At 32.6% G+C, this 23,003-nt stretch overlaps 3 protein-coding genes across 3 annotated transcripts; 2 read left to right on the top strand and 1 right to left on the bottom strand.

Annotated features, from left to right (window-relative positions):
* Window positions 1-5,692: 5,692 nt before the first annotated feature.
* On the top strand, window positions 5,693-7,087 carry HELRODRAFT_180423 (hypothetical protein; the record flags this gene model as incomplete). The annotated part of the gene is made up of 3 exons (XM_009029723.1): window positions 5,693-5,857; window positions 6,192-6,314; window positions 7,067-7,087. The coding sequence occupies 3 exons, from the start codon at window positions 5,693-5,695 to the stop codon at window positions 7,085-7,087; spliced, it is 309 nt and encodes a 102-aa protein (XP_009027971.1).
* An 873-nt stretch (window positions 7,088-7,960) lies between these two features.
* HELRODRAFT_186048 (hypothetical protein) lies at window positions 7,961-13,654 on the top strand. The gene is made up of 7 exons (XM_009029722.1): window positions 7,961-8,068; window positions 8,251-8,357; window positions 11,408-11,565; window positions 11,823-11,951; window positions 12,087-12,232; window positions 12,809-13,111; window positions 13,310-13,654. Exons 1-6 carry the CDS (start codon window positions 8,051-8,053, stop codon window positions 13,058-13,060), a joined length of 810 nt encoding a protein of 269 aa, XP_009027970.1. The 5' UTR covers window positions 7,961-8,050; the 3' UTR covers window positions 13,061-13,111; window positions 13,310-13,654.
* Window positions 13,644-21,055, bottom strand: HELRODRAFT_193864 (hypothetical protein; the record flags this gene model as incomplete). Its single annotated transcript, XM_009029721.1, has 13 exons — window positions 20,619-21,055; window positions 20,106-20,168; window positions 19,697-19,807; window positions 19,169-19,220; window positions 18,783-18,898; window positions 18,464-18,566; window positions 18,149-18,218; window positions 17,692-17,820; window positions 17,257-17,349; window positions 16,305-16,451; window positions 15,880-15,962; window positions 13,913-14,071; window positions 13,644-13,801 (listed from the first exon to the last, which is right to left on the bottom strand). Exons 1-13 carry the CDS (start codon window positions 20,904-20,906, stop codon window positions 13,644-13,646), a joined length of 1,572 nt encoding a protein of 523 aa, XP_009027969.1. The 5' UTR covers window positions 20,907-21,055.
* Window positions 21,056-23,003: the final 1,948 nt, after the last annotated feature.

The raw sequence follows: 23,003 nt of genomic DNA, 5'->3' as shown, positions 1-23,003 counted from the left end.
TACTCTCAGGGCCCTAGCTACTTATAAACATTGACTCAACTCACTTACCTACAAATTTGTATTTCTCGTTTTAGATGTTTCAAGTATTTTATTCAACATATTTTAGCGTTTTTATTTTACTTGAAGCTTTTTAACTAATGTTAAGCCCTAGCCTACCTACAATTGTTTAACTCATCTCAGTCCCTAACTTACCTATGAATTAAATTAAAGCCCGGTTCACGGTAAAGAAAATATAAAGTTGAAAAGAAACATAGCAACAACGACACCGAATGAATGGATGTTGTGTATGTATGTGTTGTATTGATGTGTGTGTATGTAAATGTGCGGGCGCGCACTCTCCAGAAACTTCACTCACTATCGACGAACCTCCATTGCACCGACCATCATCTGACACGCATCGATAGAATGAATTTGACCGGATACTGAAAAATAAATTGAAAAAAAAATTAATTCACTAAAATAAAAAACAAGCAATTGGAAAAAATAGGCAACTTATCTTTTTGAGATAACACTCAATCTTTGTTCAAATTCGAGTACTTTCAAAGGTATAATGAGACAAAAACAAATTTACCTTTAACATTATCTTCGATTTGTCATCGGAACGATCATCATGAGACCACCATCTGAAACGTGCTGACGCCAACCACAGCCCACCATCATTCTGTAGACAAGTTTTTATTAATTAGCGAAGTAGTAAATCAAGAAACAAAGGAACGAACGAATAAATGATTAACTGAATGATTGAACGATTGGTTGAATGAATAAATTAACTAATTAATTAATCAACCAATGATTTAATGAATGAATAGAATGAATCAATGAATAAATTAACTGAGGAATAATTTGAAAGATAGTGATAAAATGAATGAATGAATGAATGAGAAAAATAAAAAGGAAACTAAATCATACTTCAAAAACCGTCGTTGTTATCTTCGAATTGTCATCGGAACGATCATGAGACTTCCATCTGAAACGTGCTGATGTCCACCACAGCCCACCTCTCATCATTCTGTAGACATTTTTTTAATAGCGTATTAGTAAATCAAGGAACAAATGAACGATCGAATAAATGATTAACTGAATGATTGAATAATTGTTTGAATGAATGAGTGAATGAATGAATGAATTAATAAATCAATGATTCAATTAATGAATAGAATGAATTAACGAATCAATTAATAGAAGAATAACTTAAAAGGTTGAGTGATAAAATGAACGAATGAGAAAAATAAAAAACGAAACTAAACCATACTTCAAAAATCGTCGTTCCATTGCACCGACACCACCAACTGGTCGGCACACAAAATACCATCCGAACTTCAGAGTGTCAGTCGAACAGCCAACGAGCTGATTCTTCCTACACCACCATCATCATATGTAAATCATCATGAGACCACCATCTAAAAAGTGCTGACTCCCACCACTGCCCACCTCTCATCATTCTGTAAACAAAATTTTTTTATTTGCGTTGTAGTAAATGAATGTTAGAATCTTATAAGCAAAAAAATTAAATTATAAAATGAAAATAATGTCAAATAAATAAAATTTTAAAAAATAAAGTAAAATGTAAAAAAAACTTACCGTCGTCCATTCGACAAAGGCAGAATGTTGAATGCGGTCCGGTTCCTACGTTGTCCTCCAAAACTGGTGCCAGTCCTCCTCGAGGTTGTTGTTGAAACACAGCCCATGTTGATGGAGAAAGATAAAGAGTAGATTCTCATCAGAAAGCTTAGCGGTGCCTGCATCTCAAATTGCTTAATAAAAATAATCCTATCTACCTATTCAATTACCTTAACAAATCTATATTAAATTGTTAATGGTACGATAGTCGAAAGTCCCCCTTCATTCTTCCTCCCTGCACAGAGGTTCACCGACAGCCAGGGCACCGGATAAAAAACCATTGCCGTGCGGATAGTAGACTATTGCCGTGCGGATAGTAAACCATTTGCCGTCCGGAAGCCGTGCGGGTAGTAGACTATGGCCGAGCCGCATGGTAAATCATTACCGTGCAGATAGTAAACCATTGCCGTCCGGATAGTAAACCATTGCCGGTACACCGCTGGCCACCAAGGCTTACCTCTGACGACAGACTTTGAAATTCAGAGTCTATCGGCTATCGTACCCTCAACTTACCTATTCATTACAATTAAGCCATAGCTTACCTAAAATTACAAAAAAACTCTAGAGCCCAATTCATTTGCCAATCGGCATCCACCCCACCACCTACGTAATGCCTTGGGCTTCAACTTAGTAATAATATAAAACTTAAACCCTAAATCTATTAATGAGTGTGTGTTACAACGTAGCCTTAACTTACCTATTCATTACATTATGGCCCTAGCTTACCTAAAATTACAAAACTCAAGAGCCCAATTCATTGGCCTTTCGGCACCCACCCCACCACCTACGTAATGCCATAATAATGTAAAACTTAATAACTTACCTTTCGATACACTTACAGCGTTTATTTAATTTAAATTACAAGATTGTTCCTAGAATTAAATTATTGCTTTTAACTACCTATGAAATTAAATTACTCTCAACCTTAGTAATAATAAATTAGAATGTGCAATGAAAATAAAATAACGCTCAAATACTAATATGTGTTTATGTATGTATTTGTGTGTGTGTGTGTATAATACGCTGATGCGTGTAATGTGGGTGCGAGAAAAAATAGAAGAGATAAACTTACGCTGCCTACCTATTCAACTACATTAGTGTTGGATGCTTCCTATCTATCCTACCTACAATTAAAATTATGCCTATCTAACCTACCTATATAGCTACTTAATGTAATTGTGTGTATGTGCGTGTGCGTGTGAGCATTCTTACTTAATGTTAAATTACAGAGAAAAACAGAGAAAAAAGAATAAAACGTATCCCAGCCAGGCGTATCTTCTTTGCCGCTGAATGAACGAACGTAGCCTGACATCTTCCACAATGAATTCCTTTGGAAGCTTCAACCTGAATAAATGGATGAAATGGAAAAATCTTATATATTTGACTAATTTAAATGAAAATAGAAAAACAAGCCGCGGTGAATTCCGCCGGAAAAGCCAGCCAACTGGCAAAAAAAAGAACCGCAAAGAAACCGTAAAACGTACCCCAGCAGGGCGTGCATTCTTTGCCACCGAATGAACGAACGTAGCGTGACATCACAACCATTCTGATCGTCCACGATGAACTCCTCTGGAAGCTTCAACCTGGATAAATGAACCTGAAAAACCTAAATGAATGGTAAAATCTTATTTATTCAATTTAAATGAAAATAACCCCAAAGAAACCGACCGGTCGGCAAAGAAAAGAGAAAAGAAGAGCAAAGAAAGGTATCTATATAGGATTTATGCTCTATATAACTCTATATAACCATTCATACTACCACATTCAATCAATAAAAATCCCACTAAAAACAGGAACCACCGCAATGCTGAATGTATGATGTGAAACAAAACAAAAAAAAACAAAACAAAAATCACACCACCAAGTAGAGTAAAAGAATAGGAGTCCCTATCCTACCTATGTAACTAAATCACCTTATGCCCTAGCCTACCTATATAATAAATTAATTTTTATCTCACCTACCTATGCTTCATTAACTTAACTCAAGACTCATGAAGAAAGAGAAAAAGGAGTAAAACAGAACATAAAAAACTACCACACAAACAAACATGATGTATGTATGTATGTATGAGCAACCGTTAAAGAACTCACCTAAAATTAAAAAAATACCACCTACAAACATTTAAACCACCTACAAACATGCAAACTCTATATAACTCTATATAACACTATATAACTCTATATAACTCTATATAATAAAACAAATAAAAATAAAAAAATTTTAAAAATAAAATAAATTAGATCAGACAGACTGCTTCAAGCGAGGCAGAATGCTGATCTGATTTTCATGTTGTCTCAGCTCCTCTATTTGTACTCGTTTCAACCATACATTCTCATCATTTCAATCATTCGCATCTGTAAAAAACTTGTTTAATATATATACTGCACTATTATACAGTCTTAACCACAATGCTAACCGTACTAAATTGAAGTCATCGAACGAACGTCTTCGAAACTTTCTGGTTGGCTGGTTGAATCTGCTATATTGCTTTTCATATAAACATATAATCTAATATAATACAATTTAATTATTTGTATACATGGATTCCAGTCACTTTATATATATATAATAAAAATTCATTATAAAAGCAACAGTAATCAGTGCTATATATGTAAGCACGCAGTTCAAATTTTTCGGGGAGAATTCAAAATTGTTTGAGACCACACCTTGCTTAACATCCGATTCCAAGCCGAGCCAAGTCAAGCTGAGCCAATATGCATAGATTTAAAAGCGCTTTTATGTTAATATTTTGCTCGCTATATTTATATATTTTATAAATTCATTATAAAAAACAACAGTAGCCATTACTATATATGTACGCAGGCAGTTCAAATTTTTCGGGGAGAATTCAAAATAGTTTGAGACCACACCTTGCTTAACATCCAATTCCAAGCCGAGCCAAGCCAAGCTGAGCCAATATGCATAGATTTATAAGCGCTTTTATGTTAAAATTTTGCTCGGTATATTTATATATTTTATAAATTCATTATAAAAACAACAGTAGCCATTACTATATATGTACGCAGGCAGTTCAAATTTTTCGGGGAGAATTCAAAATAGTTTGAGACCACACCTTGCTTAACATCCAATTCCAAGCCGAGCCAAGCCAAGCTGAGCCAATATGCATATATTTACAAGCGCTTTTATATTAAAATTTTGCTCGCATTTTAAACGAATATCCCAATATAACAAATTCTTCATCCTATTTTAACTTTCTTTGATGCTTTTTAATCAGTCAGGTTACAAAAATCATTATCGATATCACAATGAAATCAATTTGAATTTTTTTTTTAATTATTGATGAATTTTTTAAATTGTTGATAAAAATAACTAGTAAATATAGTGTAGTAAAACGTTTAAAATTTTCTGAAAGAATTCACAATAATTTGAGACTACACCATAACACAATTGTACAATTTGAATGTGTAAATACAACATTATAAATGTATTATAACTACGTGTATATATCTATCTATTTCTTTATTTAGTTCTGCCTGTGTATGATATTTTGTCAAATTTATTTGATAGGAATTGAATATAACCTTTATACCGGCTGATTAACTACCAAGCAGTAAAATAACTACTGTTGACACCATTTCCTCCAACAATTTCGCAACGAATTGCCCATACCATATAATTAGAATAAACTCTTTCAATCAATGTTTAAATTTTTATATTGTCATTTATTGTCATATGTTTCTGTACTAATTTTCATGTCAGATACAATAATTTAGTTTTTAAGTAAATTTTCATTTTCGTAGCTATACACAAACATGCCTACCTGTTGCATTTAAAAATTGCATTAATAATAAATAGAAATGAGAAAATTTCTGATGCATCTTTTCACAGGTTTATTTTCAAATTAACTTCACACTAAAATAAATGTAACAATATCCCTATACTCATTGAATAGAACTATTTTGTTTTACAATTACATATATTTTATTTTATAGACTATTATAATTTATAATGCTATCATGGATTACCATTTTATTATTAAAAGCAATACTTGAGAAATGCACAAGTTTCTGTAACAGTTTATAAAATTTCAGATATCTTCAAAATGTAAAAATGCAGAACGATTGGATTAAGTGCATCAGACAGGAAATAAATGATTTTACATGGCTTCCATCAAAAAATGCAAGAATATGCAGTGACCATTTCTGTAATAAAGATTATAAGGGTTATGATGGAGAAAGGAAGGTAATGCTAAAGAAAGCATTCCCATGTTTTCAAGTTAGTTATATTTATATGTCATCAGTTACACAAGGAAGCAATTCACATCATCATTGTACATTGCAACATTCTTATCTATACAAAAAATATAAAATGCATTTACCAATATTCCATGTATTTTATTAAAACTTAGAAAGGGCATAATGACATTGTGAATAATAAACCCTGCTTAGGAGTGGGATCATCATCATCATACCAATCACCATTACAAGTAGAGTCAATTTTATATTAATGCTTAACAAGTTAACTAAATTGGCATAATCAAGTTTTTATATGAAATACACATCAAGTATTTAATGTAACAAATAAATTAACAGAAAAATTTCTGGAAAAGTTTAAAAAAATTAGAACATATGACTCTGATCAAAAATCAGTCGCGTTGACACTGCATTTGTATGGGCATAAGGCATATGATTATCTTTGGACAAATGGCTTACATCTTCCTCACACTAGGAAAGTAATCTTGTCATACCTGTTCAATAATTTTAATAAGATTGTTTTAAATAACTATTCTCAATGTCATTTTATTAACACTACATTAAAAGGTGGCAACAAAACATTGATGGTATGCCTGGGGTGATTTCTACAAACCTTATTGACTAATGGTGATGGGGAACCTTTGGAACTGTAGGATCATGACATTCAATCTAGTCATGGATTGAGAAATCAATCCTTGATATATTTGATAACAAACATTTATTATAATATAAGAATGAAAAAAGATGTAGGTGTAAGGCAAAATCTTACTGGAACTATTATTTTTAGCAATTTATGACTTTATCCATTTTCAATGATACCGATATTTTTAATTATTATTATCCAAATTATACTCATGCCTATATAAATTAATTTGATTGTGGCTATTTCTATGCTTAATCATTTTATTTACTTGCCATAGGTATGCACAGCATTTAATAAATTAATGATAATAATTAATAACACAACATTCGAAGTGCATAAAATATAATAAATTAAAAGTACAATTTTTACAAACCTCATTGGTTATGGTGATGGGGATTCTTTAAAACTGAATGATCATGATCTAACAAGTCATGGATTGATGAATCACTGGAATCACACATTATCTTTAATAAATTTAATAACAACATGTACTACAATTTAAGAATGAGGAATATTTTGTAAAACATTAAATGAAAAAAAATTTAGTTTGAATCACTCATAATTAATAAATTTTAAATTGCAATGTAGCTTGGGGAGTTTGAAGCTTGAATTGAACAAATTACAAAATTGTTTATTTTATAAAATTGATTGATAAGTTGTTTAATATATTTATTTAATTTAGTATATTTTTTTATTCCCAGACCTAAGCATTGTAAATAAAAATTTTAAAACCAATCAAGCAATAGAATTTAGGATCTTAGGAACAAGTGCTGTTAGTGCTGTTAACTGTAGTGGTTGGTAGTTCCTAGTAGTCTAATCTGATAATGTTTGTTAGTGTTATCTGTTATTTATTTCAATTAGTAATTAGAATCAGTAGAGTTTAGTTTTAGCTTAATTATTAGAGTTTAGTAATTTAATTACTAATTAGTCGTCGTTTAGTGTTGTTACAGTTAATGAGTTAAGACTTAATTTTAAAAATTTTTTTTATTTAAAATGCAAAAAGATACTTAACCGTCATACAGCAATATCTATTCTAAAACAGCATCTAGTACCTTTTAAAACATTTTGAAATTTTAAATAAAAGCAATTTTCCGAAATTAGTAAATATACGATCGTAACTTTTGACTTGGGCGATAAAAATTCACCCTCTAATTCCCCTCCGGAAGTAAGCTCCTTGTTCGACCGTCAAAAATGAGCGAAGGCCGTTATATTTATTCTAATTATATGAGCTGTTCGTCGATAGATAGCAACTGTATTCTATATATCTATACATATATTTAGATATATATATATATATATATAAATGATTTTCAAGTTTTCTCTCAGATTGAATGTAAAAACAGATAATAAGTACTATATAAATATATGACTTTTAAAATTCATTATTTTAATCATTTTTATTTTATAAAAATAAGGCATACACAAATTTTCACGATTATTATTTTTCAAAATTACCTTTTCGTTGTTTGACCGGAAAAGAAGTTTTTTTTGAATAAAAACAAAAGCCTGAACTGTGGGCCGGTTGCGTTAGAATCAATCCGGTAACATCTCGCCTGCCCAATTTATTTCAGGATGTCCCTCGATGATAAAGTATGTTTGTTTGAAATTGTATTTTTTTCCTGCAAATGATGGTGTACCTCAAAATTTTTCACTGTTCATTACTTTGTGGTTTTCAATGAATTGCTTTCTTCCATTCCAGATTCCAGTCTTTGTTTTCTTTTTTAAAGTTTTGTTATGTATTTTTTGGTTAATTTTTTTTCTTGAATTTTTAGGAAGATGTCGTTATCGACAACCCTGACCCCCACTTTGAACCCATCGTTTCATTGGCGCCTGTTCAAGTTGTCACTCTTGAAGAAGATGAGGAGGAACTAGTCAAATTGTTAGTGTTTTATTTTTAATTTAAAAATTTTAATTTTAATTAAAATTTTAAATTTAAAATGCTTCTTTCTTTGTCAATGTCCTCTATGCCTTGGTCTTGTTCATTTGGTTCATTTGTATTGCCTTGTTTTGTTTGTTCTGTATTCTTTTGATTATTTATTTATTTTTTTATTTAATTACTTTGTCTGATGTAATAGTTTGTTAGAGTTAAATTTTTTTTATTGTTAATTTTTGAGGTAGCTTTGTTGTTTTTTGGTTTATTATCATTTCATTTGGAAAACTTATTAATTTGAGATATTTCTCATTAGATTTCCTATTTAGTCATTCTACTGAACTGAAATCTATCAGTTTTTGTTGAAAATGAATAAATTTAACCAATGTCTTCATTGAAGAATCGTTGCTAATAAATAATGAGACTGAACTTAGCCACAATGATCAACCTATATAATTTTATAAGCAATCTTCGATGCCAATTATACCCACATTAAAAAGCCAATTATACACAGGTTAAAAAAGAGATAAACGTAAAAGAGGGAGGGTACAGCAAGCCTGCATGCATATGCGATATATGTTATATTATGTTATATGATATATGCTGTTTAAATAGCAGCTGACATGTATGCATGTTATTATAAGCTTATATGCTATATCATGTTATATGCTGTTAAGTGGCAGCTAACAGGTATGCATATATACATGTATATATAATTATATAGTTATATATCGATGCTATAAAAATATATAATACTGTAGTTGTGTGTATTTGATAATCCTATTAATTTCTATTATTTATTAGTAAATTAAATTTTGTGTGGTGTAAATATTAGATAATAATTATTATTTTTCTGCTGTATTTGTAGAAAAACATACACAATGAACACACAATGCATTTTTTTAAATCAATAACGATTAAAAAAAAAACTTTTGCCTTTTCTTGATGATCCTACTCTTCTCCTTCTTGTTACTTCGTTAGTCTTATCTAGGATTGATTATTGTAACTCGCTCTACTATGGCCTACCTGACTCTATACTCTATCCTTTAAGTAAAGCTTTTAACTCTGCTGCTCGTCTAGTTGCTCGTGCCCCTTTCTTTTCTCATATATCTCCATATCTTGTTCTCTTGCACTGGCTACCTATAAAATATAGAATAATTGTATAAGTCTCAATCTAAATTATTTCCTAAGTATTTATCAGATATATTAATTGAACCTAAACGCCCCGGTTTACGATCGTCTTCTCGCTTTTTCTTAACTTGTGTTAAACCATAGCCTAACGTAAGTACAAGCCTGAGTGCTCATTATGCAAATTTCATTTAGGAGGCGAATGCATTTTGTTTACATATATGTAGTAACGTAAATAAACAAGCCTTGTAAAGTGTTTAAAAATTTTATTAAACATCTAATCATGAAATGTTAACATTTTTCTGACATTTTTATGTTTAGTGTTTGTATCATTTTTCATTTTACAAAAATTATTTAACAAACAATTAGTAGCACTATACAAAATTCTATTACATATATCAATTGCAGCATGACCATTATCACAGTCTGGCCAATAACTAAATTCATGATCATCTAAAATTGAATTTGTTATTTTGATAGCCATCATTCTCTGTCTTTGTTCCTCTTTAAATATATTCCAAAAGTATCCACTTGTTAATTTCTTTACTACACAATAATTATAGGTTACTAAATCAATAATAGCTTTAGATGGATATTTCAAACCACCCCTGTCCACATTAGCAATGACAGAAAATGAAGGATCCACATCTTCCATTGATCTATCCAATGACATCAAGTCTTTACATAATGGACACCAATTAAGCTTTTTCAGAGCTATATGTAGACAATATCCAGCAGCGTATACAATAATTGGTTTTTCATCTTCCAAGTCAAAATCATTTTCATCAAGCTGTAAATTTTCATATTTTGATGGATCCAGGAAATTATCATTGACATCTTCACTGAATTCATCTTTAATAGTCTTTAGACAGCCAATTAATTTATTTTTCAAAACACTGGAGATTCTTAATTTTTTTTCTGACTCAAAGATTTGTCTAAGTGATACATTATAATTAGTTCCAGACAATTGTCTGTATAGACCAAACCTAGACTCTAAAGCATCCGTTTGGAATTTCCCCAACAAAACATATTTTAAATTAAATTCGGTACAACAGTATTTACATGCCTCTATTAGAGCAGTAGTGGTGTGACGTAAGGCAAAAAAGGTTTCTCTCGTTAAACAGCCAGAGGTAGTTTTCATCTGTTTCCAACTGTCCAACCAAAATAAAAATTTTGTCAGGTAATTTATGCCACTATCATCTATAGAAGAATTGATAGGATTTCTATAATCATCTCGCTTTATAATTCCTGCATTTGGAGTTTTTACATTAACAATTCTCCACCACCTCAAAATTATTTCAATGAAATGGGAAGTTTCTAAATGGTTAGGAATTTTTTGAGGCCGCAATTATGAATGGTGAAAAAAATTTTTTCGTGATTTGATGCGCAATGAAGTGTGTTTATTTTTGTGATTTGATGCACAATGAAGTGTGTTTTTTTTTTCGTGTTTTGAACACCCTGGAAGGCTGTTTTTTTCAGTGGCTGATATATTGTTAGAAAGGTAATTTAATTCTACATCAGTGGTAGAAATCTTTTTTTGAGGCCGCAATTAATAATATTTTTAATCGATTTTTATGTTCAACTTACTGTCAATTTTTGTATTTTGTTTAATACATCATACAATCGTTGTTCATACATGCGTTACTTAAATATATAGAATACATACTTTTCATACATTTCAATGATCAGTTAAGGATTTATATATCTATACAATTATTGGTAACATATATGAACATCTGCTGTGCATTCAGCAGATGGTCCTCTCTTTTTTCACGATCTCTCCGCGCACATAATATATAGGTCGGTCATTGTGGCTGGTGGCTAAGTTCAGAATCATTAATAAATATATTAATCTAATAGAAAGTTAACATGGATATTTAATTGCGTGCACTTAATGCTTAATTATTTAACTCATTAATGAACTTGCACAGACGAGCGAAACTCTTCAGATACGATCGTGAAAGCGAGCCGAAGGAGTGGAAAGAGCGTGGCACTGGGGAAGTTAAGATCCTGAAGCACAAGGTCGATGGCACCTGCAGGATTCTAATGAGGAGGGACAAGACGTTCAAGATTTGTGCCAATCATTATAGTCTGTCAATTATTATTCTTACACTTTTTTGTTGTAATTTTTGTTTTTTATGTTTTTTTTTATTTTATTTGGTGTAATTATTTTGACAATCTGTAAAATTCAGTAAATGTTATATAATTTATAGCAAAAGAGAACTGTTTGAAATGAAAATGTTTATTACTTTTCTTGTATTTAAATCCATCAACAAATGTAAAATTGCTTTTCATTAATTAACCTGGCATTTTGACAATATTAAATGAATGTTATAACTTATGCAGTAACACCTGACCTGGAGTTGAAGCCAAATTGTGGGAGTGATCGCGCCTGGTGCTGGAGCACACTTGCAGATTTTGCAGACGAGCAGCCAAAGTCTGAATTGTTGGCCATCAGATTTGCTTCTTCTGAAAGTTTGTAATTTTCACTTCTTGCTTCTATTTCTGTTTTAGTGTTTAGAGTTGTTATTTGTTATGAGTTGCAAGTTGTAATGTTGCTATGAATTGTAAATCTCTGTAACCCTTGGAATGACATAATTCATAATTCAGATGCCCAGAAGTTCAAGGATGCCTTTGATGAAGCCAGGTCGTTGTCCGTGTCCAGAGTAGAGGCCAGCAAGTCGGCAGTGAGCAACAAGTCGATCGGTGAGAACAACAACAACACATCAGCAACCAGTGAACAAGAGGACAATGAGGTCAGTGATGTTCAAAATCAGGTTTTGTAATTTTATGATTAAGTCATTAATTATGTTATTAATTAATTAATTAATTATTTTATGTGTCATTAATTATTCTGAGACAAAACGGATTTTGTTTGATGAAAATCAAAGAACATATAGTGATCATTACATTATAAAATCATTATTTATTTATTTTTTTAAAATATAAATATATTTATATATATATATTATTAAGATTTTTGATCTCTACTTACAATTCCATGTGAAGCCAATTTAGGTTCTTATAATAAATGAACTTCAGGTACATACATATACATGCCTTGTGCCGTGTATCTCATATCATGATTGTTAGAGAATTCTTTTTATAGATGATTATTTTTAAAAAGTTCATGAATTGTGAAAAATAAATTATACTCTTAAGCCGAAATTTGAGTAATGATTGTGGAATGTTTCATTATTGTTTATTAGCTGCTGACGTTTTGAATGGGCTAATGAATCATTTTTTTTCCATAAGAGTTAGTATTATACTCTTATTTAGGTGACTGTGCTTGAAACTATGAATATCCTTATGTATTAAAATATTTTATATAGGATTCCAAAGTGGGCGAAACGGGCATTAATGGAGATGTTACGAATGATTGTCTTCACGAGGCAGATGCGAAGGAAGAATCGCATGATACAAAACAACCAGTTGATACAACGCAGTCAGGTGATACAAACCAACAAGATGATACAAAAGAAATAGTGGATACCATAGAAACAGATGCAGGCAGCAAGACTCCTTCTGATTCATCCGCAAATGTAACGCAACAACTTGAGCTGATGACTGTCAAAGACAAATAACATGCTACTTCATCCAATACTTGTTATTTTGTGTGTTGAATTGGTTACTCGGTTGGTGTTGTACTTTTTGTACTCTAACTTAATAATTTTTGAATGAAAGTTTTTATCATTTTACATTTTGTTTTATTGACTATTTCATTCATTTACAAGTGTGTATGCAAATGCGTGCATGTGCATGCCATTGTTTGTTGCTTACGTTGTTATATCTACTGGTTTTTAAAGTTGATTTACTTTTAAATAAATAAATAGATGAATGAGACATCTGTAGAACTTGTTGGGGATAATGTTAAAGTCATCAGCTAATAATGAATTGTTTAAACTGGTCATGTTATATTTATGTTTGTGCATGATATATATATATATATTTATAAGATGATATTTTTATCTGATACAATATAAATCGTCAATTATAATACTTTGATGTGATACATACATCTGAATGAACATATCTGTCTTCCTACTGATGGCAAGTAGGTTGTACTCGATAATAATATAATGTTGAAATGTACATATATTGAATTTATATTTTTTAACATTTTCAAATTTTATTTCGTAGTCATTTGTGTTTTACATAAAATATGTCTCAACGACTAACGGCAAACTTCTTTACTTTTCGGACAGCTGTGATTGGGGATATTGTTTCACACAGTAAGCTCTGAAACTCACATTTAAGAAGAACGACATCGTGCTGCATATACTTATAATTTAAGACATAATCATTTCTAATGACTTGTTGACAATCTTGTAGAGACGCAAGATTTAATTTTTTGGTAAATTAATTAATTCACCGACTTTTGTGTTTGCGTACTAGTAGATGTGTTTGCTGGTTTTGTTCAAGTTCTTGTTAAACACTTGTGCTGAATCTGCGTTTGCTTTTCTGGCTCTTTTCTCTGCAAGTCTCAACTCCTCCGTCACCACTTGCGAACTTCACAGAGCGGATCTCAAAAACCATACGTTTAAAAAATTCATTGAGGAGCGCTGTTGAACATCGCGGAAATGGCACTTCAGAAACTAATTGGTTGATTGATTGATTGTATTCTGACGAACTGAAAGAGATTGAACCACGAACAGACATGCTGGCGTGCTTAGCACAATGAAGAAAAACACGAAAGATGAATATTATGCGTTGTTATTACGTAACATGAACAGGAGATATGTCAATGATTCATTAAAATAAAGAAAATCGTAAGATCTCAATCATGATTGCAATTAGGTTAAGTGTATAATTAATTAAATAATGTAAATGTCAAAATTCATTTAAGCAAATTAAAATTGTAAATACGAATAAAGTTTTCAATTAACGCATAACCAAGGATGAAATAAATGAAACAATTTACAACGAACAAACAAATAAATTAGTGGACGAGCCGAAAAGGACGCGGGTAGCGGTTGAAAGGCATCGCACGCACGACGAACGAATGAAGTAATAAGTCTATGAAATTTTAGCACGCAATCTTCTTTCGGCGTGGCCTCAACCAACGACAAGGCGACCAAGCAAGCCACCTACTTCGCAGCGCCAACATACCATCTCCTCACTGCCAACGCGGGCAGTCAGACAGGCAGTTGGAACATATGGAAACAAACTCCTACCAACCATCCATCACATGCAAACCAACAACATATGCGTTATGTAATTTGAACGGAAGCAAAATACGTTAGTTGGATGATTGTAGCGAGCGGTCACTCACAAGTCACTCACTCTCTCACTCACTCGCAACTCACAAGTGATGACGCGCAAAGCTTCGACAATAAGCCGAAGGTGGTGGGTAATACTGACAGGCAGATAGCTGATCGAGACGTTGGTTAATTAGCATGAATTCGATAATGAACATACAAACTGGTTAGTATCAGACATAAATGAATGAATAAACATACTGTATATGTATATGTATGCATATGTACACATATATATATACACACACACACATACATACACGTACACACTAATTTTCCCATTCCCACAAACGCCCCATCAATAACGAGCAAGCAAGCACCATCCACTTGAAGCTGTTAACCGCCACAAATGTTCCTCTTCACCATCAGTGCCAGCGAACAATTCAGCAGCGTGTGTGCAGCGACGTCTGGACGACCGAACCACACAAAGCGATCGGCAGACGCAATAATGTGATGATGATGTGGTGGCTACACGTTATTAATGCGACGATGGCGATGATGACAATAATGAAGATGATGACGACGATGAAGATGAGGATGACAATAATGAAGATGATGATGACGATGAAGATGAGGATGACAATAATGAAGATGATGACGACGACGACGATGATGATGAAGATAATGAAAATGATGACGACAATGAAGATGACGACGATGTTGGTCTAATTATATGAGAAAGTTTCCCTCCTTGCCTTCTATGTGAGGCAGACGTATGTAAGCCTCTGTCCCTGGATGGATGAATTGATGGATGGACGAGTAATTGAATGAATAAATCGATGAATGAATGAATCGCTGGATGAATGAATGAATTGATGAATAAATGAATTGCCGGAAGGATGCATTGCTGGATGACAAATGAATAGATGAATGAATAAATTGATGAATTGATAGGTGAATGATGAAAAGGTAGATTGTAGAATGTGTGAATGAATTTGTGGCTAAAAAGATTAATGAATGAATGAATTAATTAATTAATGAACGAACGAATGAATGAATGGATGGATAGATGGACAGATAGAAGAAGATTTATTAATTTTCACCAATCAATCCATCCATGCGCCTATTCAATCCACCACCAACTAAAACCACCACGCCCGCCACCACCACCAACAACTACCACTATCACTACCACCACCACCCACCGATTCCCTGCATGGTGATGAGCTTGAGAGAACCACCCAAATGTTCAATGAAGGCTCTGCAAACTGGCAGACCGAAACCATAACTATGTATGATGGGTTGTTGTTGTTACAGTGTGGTTGTTGTTGTTACATATGATGACCGTCATCCATCCAATCATCCATTCATCTATCCATCTATTCATTCATCCATCTAATCATCTATCCATCTATTCATTCATCGATTCATTAACCATTCCATTGTCTTATTATTCATCCTGCCAAATATCTATTAACTCGTTTCTTTGCTCATTCTAAAAATCACTTACTCATCCATTTATCCATCCATCCACCCATTCATTCATCCATCCATCCATCTATCCACTCACCTATTCACATCTACCTACCCATGCATGCATGCATGTATTCATCAATTTACTCACCCAAACATGATGCCAGCAGTCCTGTTCTCGCTCATGATGTCAAAGGCGCCTCCATCGTGTCGCTCGTGAAGCTGGTGGTTGACGCTGGTGAAGCCGTACTGCCAGATCCGATCGACGATGTCGTGTCGGATGCCGTCGCCTCTGTCGCTTATCCTTAATGATTAATTGAATATTAACGAGAAGAGAAGATAAATTCTAACGAAGAGGGAAAGTTAATGAAAACATGAATATTAATGAGGAGGAAATATCATGAAAAAAATGAACATTAATGAGGAGAGATGAATGTTAATGAGGAGGGAATATGACGAAAAAATGAATATTAATGAGGAAAAATGAATGTTAATGAAGAGGGAATATAACGAGAAAAATGAATATTAATGAGAAGAGATGAATATTAATGAGCAGAGATGAATGCTAACGAGGAGAGAATAAAATGGGAATAGATGAATATTTAAAAAGGAAGCTGATTAGAATAAAAATATAAATTAAAAATATTTCATTTGACCTGCAAAAATTCACAATCGACTCATCAGACACAAGTACCTCTACAATTTAAGGGGTCTCATGGCCGAGTGGTTAGCGTGTCTCAGCGTTATACTCAGCGTATATGATGCGGTGCTTGCGCGTGCACATAAATACATGTGTACGTCGTGTGAAAAGGATAAACAGCCTTTGTGGCGAAGATGGCTGCTTCAAATCAATAGATGAAGAAAAGAAGAACATAATAAAAGATATATAGATAACATAATATATCTGTAACATTGTAAGTGGTTATGCGTATGTCAGAGCTGCAATAATAAAGACTAATAAAAAAAAATGGAGGAAACCGAATATAGATGTCATTTGAAAATTCTAACAAGGTAAGATTATAACTAAATACTTAATAGGTAAGATAACAGTTATGGAGGCTAAAAAAGCAAGAACAACGTTCGCAGAACGCGTAGGAAGCCGCCACTACCTGATGCAAAAGTCAGTGTCGTTGTTGACAATGGTGACGATGACAGGGGGTAGGCTCTTAATGGAAGATCTGCTCTTCGACTCCATCACCGCTCTGTTCGATTGATTTCACTCATCATTTTTTACGTTCGTTCATTCATTCATTTGTTCGTTCGTACATTCATTCATTCTTTCATTCATTTCTTCACTAAGCCACTTGCTCTAAATCCAAAAACCCACTTAAGAACTATCCGTCGCAAAACCGTTCATCCATCATTCTATCAATTTATTCATTCATCAATCAATTCACCCGTAATTTATTCATCAATTCGTCCATCAGTTCCCTCATCTACCCACCGATATATCCATTAATTCACTCATTCATTGGATCATTCGTTGTTAGTGATATTTTATCCACCCATAGTTCAAAACCCGACTAGAAACACTGCAGACCAACCTCATTGCATTCTTCAGCAACTCATTAAGTACGTAGTCGAGTGGCGGACTGATGTACATGAAGGTGGCGTCCATGTGACCCTTGACCTCGACATCCGGTGACGACCCATATTTGCGTTCGCACTGTAGTCTGGGTGAATTGTGATTGGTGGAAATAAAAAGAGTAGGTCACAGTTAATGGGGGTTGGTTGGTTTGGTTGGCTGGATTGGGTGAAATTAAATTGATGCACGAGGATGACTGTGTAATAGCTCATTACCATTATACATCCATAATTTATTCTTATCATCACATTAACAACATTATTACATCAACAACAACATCACATCAACAACATCATCACATTAAGAGCATCTTCCCATCAACGACGTCATCCCATCAACAACATCATCACATCAACAACATCATCACATCAACATCATCACATCAACAACATCATCACATCAACAGCATGACTCACTTAGTCTCCCTGGCCTTACGTTCCACAAGGGCTCTCACACAGAACTTCATCTCAATGCTACCGACATAACCTGGCTGTGTTGTTGTGTTGTGTTGTTGTTGTTGGCGTAATGTTGTTGTTGCTAGTGTAATTTTGTTGTTGTTGGTATAATGTTGTTGTTATTGTTGGTATAATGTTGTTGTTGTTGTTGTTGTTGTTGTGACGCTGTCGTTGTTTTGTGTACAAATTCAAACCAAACCACTGTAATGCAGTACACGAACCACAAACACGAATCCAGCCCCACCCACCACCAATACCACCACCACCACAAGAGACTGACCCTTTCAATCGGTATTTGTAGGTGGTGGTCGCACAGCAATCTCATGCCAAGTCTTGACTTCATCATGTCGTCCAGGAAAGTCGCGATGAGCTTTTTGTCCTGTTCATGATAATGAAGTTGCTGGTGATGACGTTGGTGATGACGTAGATGATGATGAGAATCTTCTTGATCTACAACTACACAAACGACAACGACGACAATGACGACGACAACAAAAGCAAAATTAACAACAGCAACAACATCAACAGCAGCAACAACAACAACAACAACAGCAGCAGCAGCAGCAGCAACAACAGCAACAACAACAACAACAACCTCAATATACTTTCCAGCCTCTTTGAAACCTTGCGACAGAAGCGACACGACTTCCTTATGGTAGTCCAACATCTCTTGGATCGTCTCACTGAACTGCTCCTCTGTTGATGTGTTCGTTACCTTTCCATTGTAAAGAAAGATAAAATACTTCAATCTCAGCGTCACCTGTATCTTATTTTGTATCTTTATATCTAACTGTATCTTCGTTTGTATCTAATTTTGTATCTTTATATCTAACTGTATCTTCATTTGTATCTTTATATCTAACTGTATCTTCCTTTGTATCTAATTTTGTATCTTTATATCTTTATGTGTGCGATTATGCATGAGAACAGTTTGAATGTAATGATGATGTAATTATTACAAAACTGATGAGAATGATGAACTCACTGGTTCACAACTTTTCAAGAGTTGAAACGACGAAGTGTAGAGTTCTTGCTATTGGGTAAAAGGTTAGGAGTGAATGAGTGATTGAAAGAAATGAATGAATTAATGAAGGAATGAATGAACTAAAAAATTAATTGATTAATAAATGTAAAATTCATTTAAAACAGTTGAGTAATCATTATATGATTGTGAACATGTAAACCAATCAGCTGACAGTTGGCAAACTAATCATCAATCAATCAATTAATAAATCTACAACCAAACGATCAATCAATCAATCAATCAATCAATCAATCAATCAATCAATCAATCAATCAATCAATCAATCAATCAATCAATCAATCAATCAATCAATCAATCAATCAATCAATCAATCAATCAATCAATCAATCAATCAATCAATCAATCAATCAATCAATCAATCAATCAATCAATCAATCAATCAATCAATCAATCAATCAATCAATCAATCAATCAATCAATCAATCAATCAATCAATCAATCAATCAATTAGCCAATCGACTCACACATCTCAGCAAGGAGGGATTAGATGCAACAATGAAAGGCAGCATATGAAAGGCAACAACTCTTTTGGCCACTCTGATTGGTAGTTCTTGTTGAAGGAAACGTGCATTCTTCTGTGTGATTGGTTGGTTGGAGAGGAAGTTAGTAACGTTCGATTGGTTGAAGGGGAGAGCTAGTAACATTTGATTGGACAGAATGTGTAGAAAGTGCAAAAAAATTAATATCGCATAAGTTAAATTAAACTTTCCACATCCACAAAGCAAGATTTAAAAACCTTTCCACATTGCAATGAAGATTTGTTGGCAAAAATTAAAATGATCATGAAAAATTAATAAAATCCATAAGAAAATGATAAATATTTTTATATTGATCATCACAATGACGAATCAAAAAACTACAAATAAATCTAACAATGAGATGGTCCTTGTTGAATGAAGATTTCAAAAGTTTGAAGAGTGATATCGGCTTTTGGGGCTGAAAATTTTTTTAGTGAAAATCTAATTAATTAATTAATAATAATAATTAATACACTATCAATTAAAACTTTTATTAAGCTAATCTTGATTGAATGATTTCACTAACACCGACTTTTGATTAAATTAATTAATCACAGCTCAATTCATCAGATAAAGTCTTTGAGACTTCTCTACACAAATTACAAACTTGTGCACAATGCTTTCACTTGTTTAAGGAACCTTACATCAAGCAACAGGCAATGATTCATTTAATTAATTCAATAAAGAGGAATAAATTAATGTGAAATGAAATAAATCATATTATTCATTTTTTTAGTATATTTATTATGAATATTTATGAATAATATAAATATTTATTTATTATGAACCATCATTTTCTTTATTTCAGGTGTGGCTCAAAATGAATCAAATATAAAAAATGAATAAATTGAAAAAAAAGCCAAACAACTTTTTCAGCGGCGCTATCGATGTCAGCCTGCAGATAGTAGTAAGTGATTGATCGGTCTGGGGGACGAGTTTCATGAGCCTGTTGTTGACGATGATTGTTGATGTTTGTCTTGTCTTTCAATTGCGTTGGGCCGCCAGACGAACTTGACAACCACCTTCCCTGGAGAACCTCAATAACGTCTGACAGCGCTTTGTTGCAAGGACCCGCCGAATCAACAATCAATACCGACGCCGAATTTGACGACCGACTGCAACTGACAACCGACAGTTTGCTTGCAACTTTCAACATTGCATTAATTTCAAGGTGACATTTCGTTTAAAGAATGGGAAACTGTTAAAAAAGATTACAAAAGTCAAATTTCATAAGCAGACTTTCACTCGTCAACTCGTTTTGGAAAATTTTACAAAAAACAAGCAGAGACCGTGACCAACTGAAAGTATAAACGTCGCCAAAGACATTGACTGACAAGCTCACTTTTAAATAAAAAACACAGTGATGGGCGTTAGATATAATTTTTAAACTTCATTTATGTCACACACATAGAATATACTATTATACATTGTTATTCTCGTTATTATTAAATCAATACAATGTTCTTAGAAAGCGCAGGTACAGGGTTCGAGCACTAAAGCAATCAGTGCTGAACATGTTCGCAAGAGAATAGGATCGTTGAGGACTTACAAGAACATATCATTGGGTTATAAGTACACACCAGTATAACTTGTACTTCAATGGTACATACACATATGTTTTTTAAATACAAATACAACTGCTGCCTATATTTCTATCTTAATTCTGTCCTCGACAGTTTGTTTTCTCGTTTAGTCCTTTTTCTCAATTTTTTAAAATTTGTGTTATATATCCCAAGATAATAACGCCTAAAGCATCTTCAGTGACTTACCAAATCTTCATTTCACTCGTAGTTTATATTTCAAATATCTTTTAATTGATAAATCGTCAACGTCTGAGTAAAATATGCACATTAATGCACAAGTTTCAATCTAAATTATTTTCTAAACACTCATCAGATACATATTAACATAATAATAATCATTAAACCTAAAGGCCCCGGTTTACGATCGCCTTCTCCTTCTCACTTCAAGTGTGTCGGAGTCGAATGAAAAATATCCGAATCCGACCCCTCAAAAAATTTCCATTCCGGGTAAAAATTTCCGATTCCGACAGGATCTCAAGAATCCGCTAAATCGAAACACTTTAGCTTAAGCCCCCACATTTATACAACTAAGATATATGCAGGTCCCGACTTGGTCTAGTTAACCGGCTTCAACCGCATGCAATTCAAAACGGAATGAGAAAATATATTATAAAAATGAAATGAAAAATACAAAATTTCAAAGAAATCACTTTATTCATTCAAAGTTATTGGCTAATTAGTGCGCAATTAAACATTAAACACAAAAAAATAATAAATTCACTTTATAAAGGGAATAAAATCATAAAAATCATAACGTTCGTTCGATTAGCGTCCAAATTAAAACGTGGATGCTTGGTTGATTGAATGGCCAGGTAATTATACTTATAATAATATAACTATTCAATCAATCAATTTGATTGATTGATTGATTGATTGATTGATTGATTCTTGCACGTATGAAGCAAGTGATCCATTTCAATTCTCCTAATATTAACCAACTAAATCTGGGAAGGAAAATAAAGATGAATGATCCAGTGGATTAATAATTACACTTTCAAATGTCCAAACAATAAAAAAAATAGACAGGTTCAACGTCTAAATAAGAAACTTAGGTAAAAATTTTGGTTTTGAACTCAAGAAACTTGACAATGATTTACGATCTACCGTTAGAAAATTGAAAAATTAAATGGGAAGCTAACTAACGCGGAAAATGCTGTGATTTTCATCAATTATATATATATATATATATATATATATATATATATATATATATATATATATATATATCATTACTTTATATGGTACGAAGAACCACAATTGTATTAGTACATTACATACTATCTAATTAATTAATTAATCAATTAATTAATCAATCGTGAAGAAACTGAAAAAATAAGGAAAATACAGCTGAATGATGAACAACTATAATGAACAGCGTAATTAAGTGGCGTGTCAAAAATTCAATAATAATAATAATAATAACAACAAATGATTAAAAAAGTAAAAAAAAATTAATATTATTATTATTATTGCGGAAATATTGGTTTAAGGTAATGAGAAAAGACTTGAAAACTCGGTTGCTAGGACATTTGTCATCACAATGAATATCTTATAATAATAATAATAACAACAACAATAATAATAAGGATAATAATAATAATAATAAATGTACAGTGACGAAGTTTATGGGTAAAAAATACAAAAGTTATTGTTAGTATTGCACACCTCAG

This window comes from Helobdella robusta (genome assembly GCF_000326865.2).
Source record: "Helobdella robusta unplaced genomic scaffold HELROscaffold_61, whole genome shotgun sequence".
Classification (NCBI taxonomy): domain Eukaryota; kingdom Metazoa; phylum Annelida; class Clitellata; order Rhynchobdellida; family Glossiphoniidae; genus Helobdella; species Helobdella robusta.
Note: the sequence above shows the minus strand (reverse complement) of the source record. Positions and strands in the feature narration are given on the sequence as shown.